The following is an 18,545-nucleotide window of genomic DNA, read 5'->3' on the forward strand; positions in this document are numbered from 1 at the left end:
TAATACTTGCCTTATTGTGGGGGGTGGGGGTGGGGGGGAATACCATGTGCATCTACTTTCTTATCAAATAAATGACAATCTGTTCCTCTTCCTCTGCTCTTCGACGCATCACCCCTCTCCAGCCGGCGACCACCGCCGTCTCCTACAAGACAAGCCCCGCCATAATCACCCATTTCCCTTCGTCCACTCCCCTCCTGTCTCCCGTCCTTCTCTCTTAGCCATGGCTCTGCTGTCCTCGTCTCTCCTTAGCGAAGACGCCCGCCGAAGTCTTTGACCCCTTCAACCTCAGTTTCCTGCCAGGTGAAGACGTCCATATGTTTATGTACAGTACGGTACTCGTCTTGTGGTGTATGTGTACGTGCGCTTGTTGCTCGCCTGTGATCCAGGTTCGCTTAGCAGGTCCACTACCCTGAAACACCTGCCCTCCCTCCCCCTCTCCGACCTACAACCCCGACGGTTCAACCAACACCCCCAGTCGCTGCTTCTACATTTAAAAAAAAAAAAACAACAGAAAAAAAAACAAATAAAAAATAGGCTCAGCAGTCATACTGCCCTACTCATTCCAAAACGCAGCATGCCACATAAGCTGCTTTTATTGCATGGGAGTGTATGCGTGTGTGCGGGTGTGTTTTTTGTGTGTATGTGTGTGTTTTTGGGGGAGGGATTAATTTGCCTATATGTAGGCTGAGTTTGATTTAGTATTGTATTAATTTATTGCATAATGCCCCGCCCCCTCTCCCCCACTGAGTGTGAATGTTCTCTTAGGAACAGAAATTGTATCTTAGTACAAGTGCGTGTAAGCGTGTGTTTTTCTTTTTGTTTGTTTCTTTCTGTGTGAATAATACATTGTACATGTGAATGCGTGTGTGTGTTTGTGTGAGGACACGTGTGCATGTGTCGTCTCTGCACGTTTGTTGGCGTTTCAGTTCTGTTTGTTTTCACTGTCAAAGCTGTTGATGATGAATCATATATATATATAAAAAACAAGCAAAACAAACAACCCTGCTGGGGGAACATTCAGTGTTTGACTTTTGTGAGTTGTTCCTGTGTTGTAGTAGCAGCCATACACGCATAGCAAGGCTGAGGAGCACCATCGATATTCTCTATATGGACAAACAGCCTCGACAACACGTTTAACCTCGTCATAGGTGTCCACCTGTGCTGTATCCATGGTCAGATTGTGACCCCCGAACCGAAGGGCCTCAAGCTCCCATTCAGATGCTGACTGGAAGTGAAGCTTTGGTTAAAACTAACAATTACACAAAAATACAAAGGCAGAACAACGTACTATAGACGCTCCATTCATCTACACTCTTAAAACTGCTGGATTTAAAACAAGCTCAATACTTTCTCGGAGTTGATTTAACAACAACGGTTGGTTATGGGTTTGTACCAGCATTAATTTGACCCAGAATATGTTAAAAGTACTGCTGTCGAGCGATTTAAGAAATGGAATTAAATGAATTGTACGCTAGCGCTTTGATTAATCACGATTGAAATGTAAAAATCCACGTCATCATAAAAACTTTAAAGAAAATCTATTATTGTCTAAAACCAAAACGTTAGTGAGCTTGTTTTTTTTTTTTTAACTCAACAGAGTGACATTAATATTATAATGCAGCATAACGTTACCATTTATTTTATCGTTAAATCTGGTCAGACTGCTGTTCAGTTCAAAATGCCGGTCTGTGAAGAGTGATGAGCCTCCTGCTCGCTTAACCCAGCAAACTTGGTCTTGATGCCAGGCCCGGTGTTTGGCTAAAGCTACCCAGTTTCTATGTCTTAACAGCAACATTTCTGCTTAAGAAGTTAGCCGGCTGTTTTCAGAGTGGCTCCATAGAGGATTACTGGAGGGGGATTAGAGTCTATTCCGAATGTCATTGGGTTCCCTCCAGTTAGCCTTTTTCTCAGGTCTGACCCAAACGTTTATACCCATCACAAACTTCCCCTCCTGGTTTTGCCCACTCGTTGTTCCCGCTCAAAACCCAGACCACGCTCCGTCAGCATTTGTATCAGAGCTTAAGGTCGTGTTGTCAGTGTTCAAGTGCTTCTCTGTCACTTTGTTATTGTGTATGTAAGCCTCAGCTGTTTTCTGATGTATATAGGTAATGATAAGGACATAGTGTACCAGTGGACTCTACAGACCTCGTCAAGAACCCTAGCGCTTTAATCGTTCTCTTTGTCTGTATTCACTATATTCTCTCCTCTCTCTAATTTAGACTGCCTTAAAGGCATGGATTATAATTATTTATTGCCAAAGTTAAACACAGAAGGAGAATTGTGAAGTGAAGAAAAAAAACAGAAGAAATGAAGCTAGATTCCAGTTGATGTGTTGTTCAATTTGAACGTGTTGTTCAATTTGGAAATGCACAAGTTGTTAATTTTCTGTGTCTGTATCGCTTCTCAATAAACTTCTTCCTCATAATGTCTTTCCTTGTCAACAGAGTGATACTTGTGTAAGAATGTGGATTTGTGACAGGACAACACAAATGAATACGCATTACATTACATTACCTATGTAAGAAAACGGTGGCTGGTTTTTGAGTTGCTTTTGAGTAACAAGGCATTAAGCTGTACATGTCTGAGCCAGAGTTTGACTGATGATTCCCCTTAGGTGTAATATGTGTTTCAGTCGGTGTGGTGACCTTCTTTGGACAAAATGAGGGGTGTGATGCAACCGTTCTGCAGTAAACACTGGTTAGTAAATCATCTCAATAGATCGTATCAACCAGGCTATAAGGTTTTAACAGTATGACACACGCAGGTCTCCATTGGGTTTTGCTGGAACCAAATTTCCCAGAAATCCTCACTGGTGTTTTCATTTAGGGCGCAAATGTTTTGCTGCAGGGATCCAGAATTCAAGTGGACAAGCGGATTAAGACACAAGAGTACAAAACAAAATGGAAATGATTGCACCCAGAAGGACTCTAACCTCCCTCGTGCAATTGGGGATATTTGTGTGGAGTTTTATTTTAGGTGGGGCTTTTTGATGTTTATGAAATCACAAATTATAAAATGGTAGTAAAACAATTGTTCTTTAGATAACAAACTACGCATAAAGTAAGGTTGACTGATTTTATTTTTAGTTTCTGCAAAGGCTGACTAGTATTTCACGACCAGAGCCAGCTTGTCTTCCAGGTTATTTTCAAATGAGATGAAGCTGTGAAAATATCTCAAAGGTGAGTAGGCAGCACCCTCTAGTGGCCGTAAAAAATAATGTCGGAAAAGTGTTGGTGAGGGGAAAGTAACGCTACAAAATAAGTTTATATTTGACCGGCTTGGCTACCAATTAGAGCCTGAAAGAGCTTTACATAATTTCGGGTTGCTTTTGATTTCTGATAAGCCGAAACATTCCCCATAACTGCAAATCTCGCGATACTTTATCTTCAAAAGAGTCAAACACATAGCCTATGTTCGTGGGGCGCCCGCTCTACTCCTACACCACGCAACTCCCTCTACTGGTCACTTTTATGAACTGCAACAACAGGAAACAGTTACCTCGTAGTTTGCTGACAGAAAATTCCAGCGTGCTCCTACTTTTTAAGTGTTTGGCTACAAAACAAAACAAAACAACCAAACAAACAAAACAAAAAAAGAACCAACCAACCAAACAAAAAATATTGCAATTATTCAGATTTATTTCCATTCCCCCCCACCCCCCCTGTTTTTATTTATAATACATCATTTTTATTTGTATTTAATCAACTGATGTACCAGTCAGTTCACTGAGAGCGCTACGGCTCGATAGCGAACCAAAAACATTAGGGAGTGGGACACAAAACAACCACAACAAACATGATGGAGAGACTAAATTCTTGGAACTGCATTAGGGGCTTGAGACCAGACGCGACAGTGAGTGAAAGTGCCTCCGCATGTCCGGCAAGCGAGCGTGTCGAAAACGAGCGCTCCCGGCGTTCGAACTGCGCAACGGCGTCGCTGCGTTTTCATTGGTCTGTTGGACGTCGAGTGGCGCTGGCTGTCAAGAAGAGGTTGTGTTTGGGGAAAACTGCGGCTAGCATCACAGTCAACCAGTGCGACTGTTACATGTCAGGGACGAAAGCCGAGCATATCCGATGACTTTTGCGTTTTCACAGCGCTGAAGAGGCCACGGACTAAAAGGATAAACGTTTCTTTGTGCGCGGCGACGATGTCTGTCCCGGCAGGACAGGGATGAAGATGACACAACTGTTGTGGCGAAGTGTGTCAGTGTGGCTATGTATAGCTCTGCTCTTTTGGTGAGTTTCTTAATTAATTTTTTAACCACTTGTCATATTAAAAAAATATCTTGCATTTGACCGTATAGATGAAGACTAACAAACTATTTGACTGCTTATATGTCGTGTTCAAACACACTCGAATATACACAATATACACTCGAATAGCAGCAGCTAGCTAGCTAGCCAGCTAGCCAGCCCTGACGTTATGTTGTGATGTGGCACCTGGCTGACTTCTGACCTGTTGGGACGAGGTAGCTTTAGCCGCGGACTGAGGATGAATTAGCTGTACTCTATCAACAAGCAGCCACAGGACAATGTTGTACAGTCGCTAACTCTTTGGCTCGTTTATAAATCATTCAAATTTACAATCTATTTGAGGACTGCAAGAGTAGCTTTCTTAACAAACCCTTCAATCCCCTCTGCATGAGTAATGTCAGTTTCTTAATAATAAAGTCTGCCTCAGACCTCAGATCAGCCTGTAAGAGGCAGATTTGGTTCACCAGCTCACCGGTGAGTGGCTCTTTTTTTTTTCTTTTCTTTTTTCTCCCTCGTGTCAAAAGAATTAAAAAGCCCGAGGTTGTTGGGAATATGAATTATGTCAACAGAGATGATACATGAGGAATAAGAACGATATTAAAGGTTAATTGCAGCACATCAGCGGCTGATGTGCTGCAATTAACCTTCAGCCTATATATATTATATATATATATATATATATATATATATATATATATATATATATATTTTATTTTTTTTTTTTGTCAGTTCAATTTTGTTCCTCGGTTTAAAGAAATAGCAGCTCTTCTTTATGTTGTAGAACTGTCTGCAAATCTGGTGTTCCCTTAGTCATCATATTATGTTTTAATAGACTAATGTGACTTATTTACTTATTATTTGTTGATGACAATAGCTCATTTATCAGTGTGTGTGTATATATATATATATATATATATATATATATATATATATGTATAAACAAAGCATTAGAATATTGAAGTTTATTGTCTTTGAGGATCACTATGTCATTATCGATATATTACCTTAAAATTATGTCAAAATGGCAATAGTATTGTTTATAACGAGAATTATCGGGACACGCAAAGATCAGCTTCACTCGCGTACAAACTGATGTTATTTCAAAGTTTGTTGATATTTTAAATGTCTCATCAGTCTCCAGGGTCCATTCATGTTTTGCCACCTGTCTCAACTCCTAAAGCTAAAAGTCTTATCAGAGATGACTCACTAGCCTAGCGCAAGGCGACAGCACCAACAGCCGGACCGCCCAGAAGCCCGTATAAGAATACAGATAATAGTAAAACGACTCATTTGGACAGTTTGTCAGTGAAGTCTTTGTTTTCTGAGATGTGTCTTTTAACGGTTGCTTTTAATTTTACAATTGATATCAGTTTAGCTTTCGGAGCCGAATCGCTGAGCTTTCATACAGTTTCATCGGTTGGTTACCTTTCAAGGTGACTCAGTGTCGTTATATTTGCAATGATTCTCTTCTGCTACAGCCGGTGTGTTAGTTGCGACGTGGGATCCGCGGAGCCACAGCCAGAGGCTCAGAATCATGCGTCCTCCCAGGACTTCCAGTCGACGGAGGACTCTGGGGATCCAGACCCAAATGAGAAGGTAACGCTCTATAATTGTGTGATGTCAAAATAATCTAAGACATTATAAGTGTTTTGGCGAAACTAGGGCTGCAGATAATGATGATTTAATTGAGTATTCTGACGATTAATCGTTAATTCTGAATTTATGTTTTTAAATGCCTCATTTTACTGATTTCTTTTTCCCCGTTTACCATTTAAGACTTTTTAAAAACACTTTCTAAAACTATTTCTAAAAACACTAATTCAATTCCTTTTTTAAAAATAAGAAAACATATTCTTTTCCTTTAGTAAACCTGAACCAGGTGAAGCTAAAGCTATTTTTCTTGAAGATGTTTGGCTAAAATCTATTTACAGACAAATTTCTCTTTTCTTTTTGTATCGTAAATGTGAAATGTGTACACTTTTCGTACACATTACTGCTCTGAATATGTTAGAAAGTTGCCCTTTCTTAGTCTGTGTACTCCAGTTAACAATTAATTGATTCCTAAATTAGTTGATGATTATTTTTGATAGTCGAATAATCGTGATTAATTGTTTCGGCCCGAGCAGAAACACCTGAAACATTGAATATTTTTGAAGTTGATTTCATCATATTGTGTGTGTTTGACACATTGTTGAAGTAATTGATCCTGCCTCGCACTCTTCTGTTCAAACACCATCACTTTATTTTTTTGTCAAATGCTTATTTATATCTGTCTGTATTTGAGATTGAATGTGTTTATCTTTCTTTCTGTTGCTTTAGAATGAAGACATCTGGAGTTTACCTGAAAATGGGAAGCTGCCTGGATATCATCAGCATAACGGAGAACAGCTGACACAAGAAGTGGAACATGCTGAGGTAGGAGAAACGGACAAAAAAATAATGAAAATGAAATACTCTGCACACTTTAAGTTGATGAGAATACCGGAAGTATTTGATTTTTACAAAGGGATGTAGATGCGACGGTGGCACATTAGGGTCATTGTAGACAGAAAAGAAAAGGAGTAAGTTTCCACCCACGAAAAAATCTCAGAAATTTTCTTGGAAAAAAAAAAAGAATAAAAACAAGGAAATTTCCAAGTCTGTGCAGTCAAAAATTTGCAAAAAAACCCCCCAAAACATTGAAATTTTTAGATTAATCTATGAAATCTTCTACAAAAATGTCTTGAATTTCAAAAGCAAAAAAATTAAACTTTTGAAACTTTTTGAAATTTTTCTAGAAAATAAGAAAAAATTCTCGAAAATTTCAAAGGTTTTTTTTTTCTAGAAAATTTCTGAGCTTAATCTTAAAATATCAGAAGTTTTTGACAAAAATGTACTTTGTATTTTTTATATCTCCAATGGGCCTAACATGCCATATTAAGACACAGACCTAAATACAAGGGGGTGGGAGAGCAGAAATCCCAGTAAATTCTCAGCTTCCAAACACCAACATGGCGCCTGTAAGCAAACCTGTCTACGTGTGTGTTGAACGCTCCCAGAACCTTCTGCTCTCTTAAGTGTCTCATAAATCAGCCTCTCAGCGGCGGTTACTGGATCCAGGATCACACCCGAGTGTCTCCGTCTTTCCACTAGGCTGTTGGATCAGATGAGCCGACTGCAGAATCGGAGCCGGAGGAAGACGGGAGACTTTCAGAACCTGAGCAGAGCTCAGAACGTCAACAGGGAGAAACATCCGGATCTGAAGAGCCGGACCCTGAACCGCCACTGCTTCCTTCAAGCTCTCTGTCTGTTATTTCTGCTCCATACAAAGACGACCCAGATGTAAACAGCGTCCGCGTGGTCGCCACAAACAGGCAGGCCGCCGCCGCCACCATGCAAATATTTACTTGCCTTTGTTTGCGTTTGGCGTTTCCTGCTAGAAATGTAAAAAATGTTTTCTTTACTTTAAGTGATGGATCTGAAGCAGCTGCACCTGAGGTCACTGATCTCGACCTGCTTCCAGTTGACTGTGAAGAAGAAGAGGAAGAAGAAGACAATCCGTATGATGACCGGTTGGTTCAGTTATATAGAGCTAAAAAATGCTTATTAAAAGTTGTGGTTGGGGATCCAAGTCGATTAACGAGTTAATCTAAAGTTGGTTGATAAAATCAATCATCTCAGTAGTTGAGTGCCTGTTTTCTCTCTTGTATTGTCGTCTCTCTGAAATGCGAACAGCTAAGTTTTTCATGATATACTGACTTAGAAAAATAAACAAATCATTTACGGTTTAACAATTTTTTTGCATCAGCTGCATTAAATACTGACCAAATAAGCAGAAAAAGCCATTTGTAAATTGATTAGAGCTCCTTTTTACTCCAGTAAACCATTAATCCCTCGCTGTGACAAACCATGAGGGATTGCTGTCATTATTTGTCTTTTAAGGAGTGATAAACGCTGGTTTTGGTTCCCTCAGCAGCCCTCCAATAGTTCTGGAGAACACCTCTAACGCTCACAACACAGGCACTAAAGCCGAAGCGGCCCTCCCTCTGAGTCCTCCCAGCAGTAAGCATCTGGAAGCCAACGCGTCGCACATGCTGAAAGAACAGGTGAGGCGATCAGACCAGCTAGTGTTTTTTTTTCCCCCCCTCTGTCAGACGAGGCGTCCCAGCTCTCGTTTCCTCATTATCTGTGACAGGACTTGAGCTCCCCTGTCAGCGCCGACGCAGACTCCACTGCGAGCAGCAAAGACCCCGAGGACATCCCCACTTTTGACGAGTGGAAGCGGAAGATGATGGAAGTGGAGAAAGAGAAGAGTACGATCAACACTTTTAAGGGGTTCGCTTCAAATTCGGAGCTTTTTCATATTAAATCTGCTTTTTTTTTTCTTTTCCTCCCCTCAGCAGCTCTGTCCACTCACACCTCTAACAACGGAGGGTCTCAGACGGTGAAAAAAGTCCAGAAGAACTTCCATAACTACGCCTCGGTGGAGTGCGGGGCCAAGTTACTTGGTGCCAACCCAGAGGCGAAGGTACTTTGTAAATCATTTCACATTTCATTGCACTTTCTTTCACTTTAAAGAAGGTAAATCAGTCTGACGTCTGCTGACGTTTTCCACAGAGCACGTCGGCCATTTTGAAGGAGAACATGGACTTGTACATGTTAAACCCCTGCAGCACTAAAATCTGGTTTGTTGCTCTGCCTTCAGTTGCAGCGTGTGTTTTTATTCTCCTCCAGAATATTATTCTAAATGTGTTTGGTTGTTATCTCTGTTGCTCAGGTTCATTATTGAGCTCTGTGAGCCCATCCAGTTGAAGCAGTTGGACATCGCTAATTTTGAGCTTTTCTCCTCCACCCCGAAAGACTTTCTCGTCTCTATCAGCGATCGGTAATACAACAACAATAATAATAATAATAATGATAATAATAGCCTTAGTTTTTTATGTTTTCTTGCTTTCCATCCCTGATGTTGAGCCAAATCAAATTCTTGGCCTTTATTTCTTTTTTTTTCTTCTTCTTCTTTACCATTACCTTACTTGGATTTTCAAAAAAAAATTTTATTACAATCTGAAAAGTGTGATGTGCATTTGCGGTAAATCACCTCTACTCTAATTCTCTTTAAATTCAAATCTTTGCATTCTGTATTCAGCGTAATTTCAGTAAAGTTGAAAATCAGACAGGAACCACCTAATTTTTCACTATCGTAAAGCCGCAAGTGAAACGTCCATTTGCACGTTTGGACATCATCAGATTTGAAATCCTTACATATTTTTAGCGACACCAGATTGTGGCTTTTAGCCTTCAGACGTGCGTATCGTTGGAGTAACTTGTGTCACACGAATGAACGTTTGCAGGTACCCGACCAATAAGTGGTCCAAGCTGGGAACCTTTCACGCCAGGGACGAACGCACAGTTCAGAGCTTCCCATTGGACGAGCATCTTTACGCCAAATACATGAAGGTGAGCAGAACCGCTGTCAAAGTTCATAGTGTTTTTGTTGATGTAAAACACATAAAAAAACATAAACTTTATTATTTGTAAAAAAAAAAATCATGTTAATTTCTTTAAATGGCCACTTTTGAATTTTCTAAAATGTGTATTTTTTTGCTTCTGATGAGCAGTTATGCATCTGTATGTGTTGCTTGTATTGCATATTTTTCTAAAAGCACGTCTGGTGGCTTGGTCTCTGAACTCTTCATGTCATCCTGTTTGTAAGCACGCCCATATATCTTTAATCTTTTTCTCTTTTCTCTCGCCTCAGATGTTCACCAAGTACATAAAGGTTAGCCTGCTCTTCTTGTAACGCTGTTCGCATCATCGACAGGATGATTGTCTGACTTCCATCCTAGTAAACGAATCATTTCCTCGAATAAAATCTTGACTAGTACTTCCTAAAGCCCTTCTTGCCAAACACATCATCTCTCATGTCTTCTGAATCATTCACTCCAGCCAGTTTCTTCACTGCAATTCCTTTGCAAAGCTAAATTTCTGATTTGTTGAGGGCGTCTTTACCAGATAATCTGAGGGATGTTCTGTGTTTCTTGGGTTCTTCCAGGTGGAGCTGGTCTCTCACTTCGGTTCGGAGCATTTCTGCCCCCTCAGTCTCATAAGGTACGTGAGCTTTCAGATTAGCGTTAGCAGGAAGAATAAGAAAGAAAAAGCAAACATTGAAATGATTAATCGTGATGAATTGATTATTCAAATAATCATCAACTCGTTTAGCAACAGATTAATCGTTGATCAGAGAATACAGACAAAAAAACAAAACAAGACTCTTGTTTCTCTTGTGTTTTCAGCTAAACTTTAGTGAAAGCACTTTCCTTAATTACATGCTTACTGGAGGCCGCTTCCTTTCTTGCATTAGAAATGTTTCAATTTGCTTTGTTGTTGTTTTTTTTTTTTTTTACTTTTTTTTTTTTTTCGTCAGGGTGTTTGGAACAAGCATGGTGGAAGAGTACGAGATCGCTGATCCTCCAGAGAGACCAGAAGATCAGGACGATGATCTCGGTGGGATCATACACAATTCATTGGGAACTTTTTTTTTTTTTTGTCTTAAATTAAACTAGGAATTAACAAACAATTCTATACATACTCAGACATTTAAGGATAGTAGAAATGCACAGATATTTCATTTAGGATTTCTAATTGCACTTTCTGAGCAATCAGAAGGAAGATTTGTTTTTTACATGTTTGACCAAAATAGTCAACCTATTGTCTTTGTCGTTTTCAGCTTTTTTTTTTACTTTACATCGACTGTGTTACTCCTAATTGCACAAATTAAAGTTGTTGTTTTTCATGTTTAATCACCTATTGGTGTACTGGTGCATCAAATAAATGTGTAATTCATTACACTTATGTCTGTGGGGGTTAAAAAAGAAGCGTTTTAAATCAGTTCAGCGATTTTATTTTATTTTTTTCTGTATCGGATCAGTATCGGCGGATACTTGTATCGGAAGTGAAGAAAAGTGGATCAGTGCGCCCTAACATGCAGTAAATGAGATAATTTCATCTTCCTCTGTTACTACAACTACTTGTAAATGATTCGCCATGACTGGACAGGGAGCTGATGACAGTAGTTGTCTCTTCGTTACACTTTTTGCTAAATATTGGGAAGAAATAAAAAAAAAAATTAAATTTTGATTTCTTGATTTCCGCATCATTAAAAAAAATCACTTGTTTAATTATGATTATTTGTGGTTTAGTAAAGTGTTTTATAAAGTGAATTATTTATTGTAAATCTCATTGAGCTTTGACTCCTCATTTCAGATTATCCTCCTGGGAGTGTGGTAGGAGAAGACAAGTCCAAGAACCTGATTGGATCAGCGAAAGGTCTCGAATCAACTCAATATTTGTATTAGCGACTTGCATCTTGTCAATAAGAGCTCAGCGCTTCGTGCTGCAGCACCTTGTAACCGTAGAGTTTGGGTTTTTCGTTTCCTCAGATGCCATTTTCAACATGGTGAAGGACTTTGCTGTTGTCCTTGGAGGCAATCAGGAGACGACGGGTATGAACACCATCTCTACTGACTTTATCCGTTCTGCTTCCCTATGACTAAAACTGATGTCTGTGATGTTCAGCACAGTGTGAAGCTTGTGACGTCATGGTGACAGCTGGTCATTATTATCGCCGCTCTTGTTTTTCCCAGGCAACCTTTCATCTCAGGATGTGAACATGAGCGATCAATCCCAACAACCTGAAACTGCCACGGAAACTACGACCACCGACCTCACGTCTGAGTAAGAACCTGCCACAGTCCTAGAATACGAAGCGATGTCATGGCAGAACGGTCCAGTCAAAGTCCAGACTTCTGGTATTTTCACATCTGATAGTCCAGTAGGCTAGAGTATTGGGAACCAAAATCAAATGATCGGTGGTTCCCGGTGCAGCGACGCCACAAGTGAGCGAGGAGAAACAGGATTTTCAAAGGATTTGATTGGTTTGACGCAGTGCGGTGTGAAAGTGAACTGCAGCAGCTGAAAGTGTAACAAATGTTTTGGTCCCCAGTTGCACCAAATGTAGCGGACTATCAGGTTATCTGATTGACTCAGAAATGTAATAACTTCACAAATATGCAACTTAGTGGTGGTCTATGACCTGGTTCCCAACGGAAAACACTGAAGAATGCAATTAATAAAAATGTTTAAGGTGGATAAAACTTTATATGCCTTTATATTACAAAGACAGTTCCGTGGTATAATCTATTGATATTTCATAGATGATTGTAAAGTATTATCATTGAAGTCCTCTACCCTGTGTCCTCATGTTGCCTTGTTTTCCTCTTCATGATGCGTTTCCAGTCCAAACGCTGCAGACATGCAGGGTTTAACCGATTCATCTGCTCCAGACACATCAACTACTGAGAACTGTGATGAAAAGCTCCCCCTGGTGGAGGACAAAATCGTCATTCCACTGGGGGAAGAAGAGGAAGAATCCATCACCTCCACAATCATTCTCCTTGACAAGGAGGAGGAGCTGGAAGACGACAAGAAGGACGACCGGAAACGGGGTGAAGAAAACCTAGAACACTGCGCTGAGCGTTCTTCCTCATGTTCCTGCACGACTTCTTTCCAGGAGTTTGTCCAGCGGCAGTGTTCAGCTTCCCTGTCCAAAAAGAGGACTTGCCAAACAGTGGACATAGTTGAAACAACTCCCTCCGTCGTGACACCCGCGGCCCCGCCCTCCTCCTCCGAACCTCAGCCTCATCCCGGCGAGGCGGATCAGTCCGATGAGACAGACGCAGCCTCTGAGCTGCAGCCAGATCGAGACGCGATGGACGCAGAGGCGACACCGCCTTCAGAGCACCCAGAGGGATCCATGTCCCAGCACGACGATCTGGAGCCCAGTCAGATCCCGATCCTCCCCAGCGCCACAGAGTCTTCGTCTGCCAAAGCCACGCCTGTCGTGGAAACGGCAGACGTCTCAGAGGAACCAAAGTACGAGTCGCGGCCTGAAAAGAGCCAGGACGTGTTGACAGAGGAGAAACTCGTCGAGCCTTCGCTCTCTCTCAGCAGCAGCTCTGCGGAGGTGAAACCCAGCGTCTCAGCAGATGATGGTCCAACAGAGGACAAACCCAAAGTCGATCCCGCACAGGAGGAAACCAGTGCCTCCAATGAAACTCAGGATAACCTCAATCAGACTCCAGTTTCCTCATCCGCTTCTTCAAAGAACCAGGTTGAGCAGCCGGAGAGTCTCCCTACCTCGTCTGAGGTTCCTCCTGCGGCGGCAGACATGACCACAGAACCCGAACCCTCCCCCAGTCCCGTCACTGACGCCAAAACGGACGATCCGGCGGAAGAATTCCCAGCTCCATCAGGCGGCCAAGACCAGCTGTTCCGTCCTTCTGTTCCGACCAGCACTTCTCCTACCTCACCGTCTCTTTTAGACATTTACGCAGAGCCCTTTAACGGTACGGAGCAAAACGGAAACCAGGTGCACGGGTCCAGCCAGAAGGAGTCGGTCTTCATGAGACTTAACAACCGAATCAAGGCGCTAGAGGTGAACATGTCCCTTAGCGGGCGCTACCTGGAGCAACTTAGCCAGAGGTGACTCTACAAGAGGCTGTTCTGCAATTCTCCACTCTGAACCTTCATAGGGGTTTTAAAACTTCGTTTTTTTTTTTTTTTTTTTTTTTTTTTTATTCAAGGTACCGGAAGCAGATGGAGGAGATGCAAAGAGCTTTCAACAAAACCATCGTTAAGCTCCAAAACACATCCAGAATAGCAGAGGAGCAGGTAAGCAATGGCCAGCAAAGACCAGCTGAGTGATATGACACCAATCAACCAGAGGCAGCAGCAAAACGGTTATAGATAGGAAGTAAATTTAGGTGAAAATGTCAAGATTTGCACAGAACCCTAAATAACCTATTCCAAGGTTGATTGTGTTCTTGTTTTTTGTTTTTCTTTTTCCTGGTCTTGTTGTAGGACCTGCGTCAGACTGAATCCATTCAGTTGCTGCAGGGCCAGCTGGAGAATGTGACTCAGCTGGTTCTCAACCTGTCTGTCCGAGTCAGCCAGCTGCAGAACGAGGTAGACGCCGCGCCGCCGGCACTAAGCCGTCATCTGCTCTATCTCATCTTTATCATCTTGATACAGCTGAGGGCAGTTAGTCAGTTTTATTTGCCAGGTTGGGATGTAGAAAGACAGATTTTTTTCAGATATTGTGGCCCAGACAAGTTCACTGACATCTAACATATTTTCTCCGTGTCCGTAATGTGCGTGGAACATCGTCGCTTCCTCCTTGCGACCGATTTGCTTTCCGCCGGTGTCTTCCAGGTGTCCGACAGGCAGAATTACCTGCTGCTCTCTCTCGTGTTGTGCGTGTGCCTCGGCATCTTGCTGTGCGTCAACCACTTCCGCATCGCCGTTCCTCCCACCGCGGATCCACAACCGCCCGGCACCAAAAGTCCCACCTACTGCAGCCCCGAAAGGTACAGCGAATGAGTACGACGTGGATTCTGTGCCTTAGCGTGCGATTCGCATTCCGAGGCATCGATGAGTGATTTAAGTCGGCAGCTTGTGCTCATTTCATTTCAAACTGCAGTGGATTTTTGTTACACTTAAAAAATGTAGCGTTGCGGGTTGAATGCAAAATAGTTTTTAAGGTGATGAGCTGAATGTAGGCTTCTATCTCAACCAAGATTTCTCTGTCTGCACAACAGGCAGTATCCTCCCTGCGACGAGTCGGGATTGAAGAGGAGGGCGACTTATCCACTCATAAACTCTGAGGCCTTTCAGTCGGCCGACGCTGAAGGTGAGATCATCAGGGTGATCAGGCACCTTGAAGAGGTTTGAATTCATGTGTCTAAAACGTAAGGCCTTATAATGTCTTAAACTCCTAAGTCTTTAAATACGTTTAGACACTAAAAAATGATCTAGCTTTCTAGTGTCTGTAATGGACACTTTGTCCAGTTGGCTGGACAAAGTTCATGCATATTTTTGGAGAAAGAGGTTTTTGTGGTTTTAAAAAAAAGTCTCCAAAAATTTCCTTTTAAAAATGTAAGCTGGTCTTAAATACGTTAATCAGTCTGTAATTTTGTCTTGCCAGTACATTCGACATGTAATTGTTTTTCTCACAGGGCTTTTGAGGCAACTGGTAAGTCACTGCTAGCATACCATGGCTAGCTAGCTAGCTTCTTAGTGTCAATGATGGATAAATGCAAATTTATTGCCAGTTGGCTGGATGAAGTTCAGACCTATTTGAGGAGATAAAGGTCTTAAATTCCATTTGTTGGCTTAAAAAAGATCTTAAGTCTTAAATTTGAGTCGTTGCAGCCAGGAGAATGTATTAACTGCAAGATTATAAAAGAGCTTTCTTGTTTTGTTAACAGGAATGCTGGACGGCCAGGAAAACAGCAGTCTTTGTCCAGCGAACAGAAAGGTGCGTGAAAATCAATTCCGTTGCTTCATAAAAATTGAAGAGCAAACACGAATCTTCTTCTTCTCCTTCTTCTCTCCTCGCCACACACAGAGGCGGCGGCATAAGCTGAAACCTCCAGACCGGGTGGAGACGCTGAAACCCTGTTTCCAGTCCGCTCCCGAACTGTGCAACGGCGCCGCCGGACGTAGCCGCGGGGAGGTCGCCGCGCCGCTCATAAAACATTTGCTCCAGCCCGTGTTCAGGGACTCGCCGTCGGAGGGAAGCTCCGAAGGGTCCTCCCAGTCCGACGACCCGTCTTTCTGCGGCATCACGTCGGCCTGCTCCAGGATCTGCGACGGGCTCCCTCCGGCGAAAACCCGAGCAGAAAAACGGGCGCTGAGACGCAGGCGTCTGAAGCCCGTCTGCGCCGTGGTGGACTTGCTTCACGCTCCTCGGAGGGACGATAACGAGCCGGCGCCCGTCACTTTACAGGACATCATCGCCAACAAAAAAACGGAGCACAACTCCGGCCCGTTGGTTGCAATCCCAGGTCCTGTGTGACTCTGCTAGAGTCCCGAACTTGAATACTAAGCTGGTTGTTAGATTTCAGTAGCTAAAGGCAGCTCCAAACTTCATCAGACAATCTGTTCATCCTTTCCAGTAAAAATAATAATAATAATAATGTTGTGTTCATATCCTCTGTTCAGTTTTTATTTGGTACAGTTGAACTCCTCCTTCCAGTTCTACATTAAAGCGTTTTTGTTTTATGAAACTCAGACTACTGCTTACCTGAATTAAAATAGAATACTAGAGGTTCTACTTCTTTTACAATAGCTTTAGTAGAAAATAAAATCCACGAAGCACTTTAAACATGATCAACCAATCCTTTGTTCCCAGTAGTTCCTGTTCAGAGGGGTTCTCCAGGGCTCTGTTCTCGGCCCACTACTTTTCAATCTGTACTGTATGTCTTTTCTTTGACTACGTTTAGAAAACTTTTTACTGTTCCTTTTTCCCTCTAAAGTCTCACTATGAATGTCAACACAAAATGCAAGTAAATTTTTAACTCCAAATTTGGTCGAACTATCCCCTATAGTGTTTTTTTGGGGGGGTTTGGGGGTTGTTACCCACTGAAAGTTAATGACAAAACTGTCTGCTTCCATCTAAACGTGACAGGTGGATATTTTTATGGATGCTTCTGTTGAATAAAAGCTGTAAACTGAACTTTTTCTTGAGACGATCCCATCACACTGAAATGAAGCATTTTAACTATTTTTTTGTTACAAAAACCTTGTTCCTGTGTGTAATTCTCCATTCTGTCCAGCAGGGCTCAGTACAAACTACCAAAACCTGCTTGGGTTTTTTTTTTTTTTTTTCTCTTGCTGTACTGCCACCATCATTTCTCCCTGTGATGAGTCATGTCTCCTGCTCAAACGCAGCACAGCAGTTTGTTTCCTCACCGGTTTTCAGTCCAGAAACGTCATTATTGACAACTGAGTGAAAATGGGAGGACATTTTGGGCCGTGGCGCCTCGACAGTGTTCATTAGAGCACAAGGATTCAGCTGCTTTGTCTTCTTCCCGGTTTGGAGTACTGGATTCCTGTCACCGCCTCAGAGCGTCTCCCGTCGGTCCAGCAGGGCAGAGAGTCCATGTGGATGTGAAGAGAGATTAGGTTAAAACCTCTTTATTCATCTGACCTGGTTGGGAAGCGGGAGTCTTTTTTTTTTTTTTCCCTCCAACCTCTTTCTCCTTCATTTGGTTAACAGGACTCCTACTTTCCTCTTCGCCCTGCCTCGTTCAGAAGATTATCTCCACAATCCTCTTTCGCCCCTCCGCTCTGTTTTCCTCCCAGGTCCGAGTGGGATGTTCTGACTGTGCTGCTGCCGCCGTCAACAGGAAGTGAGGCGTCTTCAGCGTGCAGGTGTTCCTTCCTGAGAGATGACGCGGGGCTGCTGAGCGGTGTAACGGCGTCAAAAGGGTTAAGAAAGAAAAAAACCCAAAAATAAACTAGGTCAAAGGGCAGGAGCATCAGCTGCCAGTTTCAAATGCTTCAGGTGATTTTTGCCCAACTGGGCAAAAATCTTACTGGTTTCATGCAAGTCACACCTGCACATCATCAGACCGCAGCAGAAAACAGGTCAAACCAAAACATGACGAAATACACAGAAGCAGGAATAAGATTATTAATTCACAAACTCACCTGCAGAACTGAACCGTCTGCGAAATCAAACGTTCAATGCAGGGAAACTCAGACGGTTTCTTTCAAGAAAACATGCAACGCATCATGAAAAACAGAAAAAAAAAGTCTATTTGGTCGCAGCCAGTGTCGCAGCAATCGGTGACGTCAGCCGCTCATTGAAACAAGGAAGCGCAGAGCCGACCAATCCCAGAAATATTCAGAAAAAACTTGGAATTTTCAAAAGCTGATTGATGCTTTTTTTTTTTTTCAGAAATGACTTCCCGACCCCACTGGGAGCAAAGGTGTAAGAAAACGGATGGATGGACGAAATTCAAAAACGTTCCAACATTTTTTCTAAATTTTTGTGATTCATTTGAACATTTCTGAGATTTTTCAAAAAAAAAATTGAATCTACATGTTTCCTACAGAAAGTTTGAGATTATTCTCAAAATGTGAGGGTTTTTTTGGCAGAAATTTACACTATCTATCTATCTATCTATCTATCTATCTATCTATCTATCTATAGCTACATATATATATTCGCCATCTCCAGTCCCGTTCTCTCTGTTGCTCTCCTGTCTTCCAAGCACATCAAATAAATAACAGCAGATGTATAAAGCCTGGGAATAAGAAGCGGATCTTTCTTTTCTTCATGGAGTTGAAATAATAAACACATCCTTACTTTAACTTGCATCATCCTGTGTGAATATAAATCCGACGGAGCGCTCTTGCTTCGCACGAGTGCCGAAAGTGCACATGCGAAAAACACCGTCGCCTTCTTCG

General features: G+C 42.1%; 2 protein-coding genes across 6 annotated transcripts in view; both read left to right on the forward strand.

Moving 5' to 3' along the window:
* The window catches only part of dnm3b (dynamin 3b), a 29,061-nt gene extending 26,632 nt beyond the window's left edge, over positions 1-2,429 (forward strand). Inside the window, exon 21 of the mRNA XM_055033132.1 lies at positions 123-2,429. Within this exon, the coding sequence (XP_054889107.1) occupies positions 123-165 (43 nt within the window). The 3' untranslated portion in view covers positions 166-2,429. The remainder of the gene's footprint in view (positions 1-122) is intronic.
* Positions 2,430-3,954: 1,525 nt separating this feature from the next.
* On the forward strand, positions 3,955-16,806 carry LOC129361907 (SUN domain-containing ossification factor-like). 5 transcript variants are annotated; one of them, XM_055033127.1, is made up of 24 exons: positions 3,955-4,235; positions 5,732-5,849; positions 6,573-6,668; positions 7,386-7,606; positions 7,703-7,804; positions 8,206-8,338; positions 8,428-8,545; positions 8,633-8,760; positions 8,850-8,917; positions 9,010-9,117; positions 9,584-9,689; positions 9,991-10,011; positions 10,285-10,340; positions 10,657-10,736; positions 11,496-11,558; positions 11,672-11,734; positions 11,876-11,966; positions 12,528-13,772; positions 13,874-13,961; positions 14,151-14,255; positions 14,502-14,656; positions 14,888-14,979; positions 15,557-15,606; positions 15,697-16,806. In XM_055033127.1, exons 1-24 carry the CDS (start codon positions 4,171-4,173, stop codon positions 16,144-16,146), a joined length of 3,822 nt encoding a protein of 1,273 aa, XP_054889102.1. In that variant the 5' UTR covers positions 3,955-4,170; the 3' UTR covers positions 16,147-16,806. The 5 variants fall into 5 exon arrangements, with proteins under 5 accessions (XP_054889102.1, XP_054889103.1, XP_054889104.1 ...); XM_055033128.1 differs by having other exon boundaries at positions 8,636-8,760; XM_055033129.1 differs by having other exon boundaries at positions 7,703-7,792; positions 8,209-8,338.
* The last annotated feature ends 1,739 nt before the right edge of the window (positions 16,807-18,545 follow it).

Source organism: Poeciliopsis prolifica, unplaced genomic scaffold (genome assembly GCF_027474105.1).
Source record: "Poeciliopsis prolifica strain line A6 unplaced genomic scaffold, Auburn_PproV2 SCAFFOLD008, whole genome shotgun sequence".
NCBI classification, from domain to species: Eukaryota; Metazoa; Chordata; class Actinopteri; order Cyprinodontiformes; family Poeciliidae; genus Poeciliopsis; species Poeciliopsis prolifica.

Excerpts from the sequence above, each read along its gene's own strand:
- LOC129361907 (XM_055033127.1), top strand. The coding sequence starts at position 4,171 with ATGAAGATGACACAACTGTTGTGGCGAAGTGTGTCAGTGTGGCTATGT. Across the intron at positions 6,669-7,385 it reads AAGAAGTGGAACATGCTGAG|GCTGTTGGATCAGATGAGCC; the intron begins GTAGGAGAAACG and ends TCTTTCCACTAG. Across the intron at positions 11,967-12,527 it reads ACCACCGACCTCACGTCTGA|TCCAAACGCTGCAGACATGC; the intron begins GTAAGAACCTGC and ends ATGCGTTTCCAG.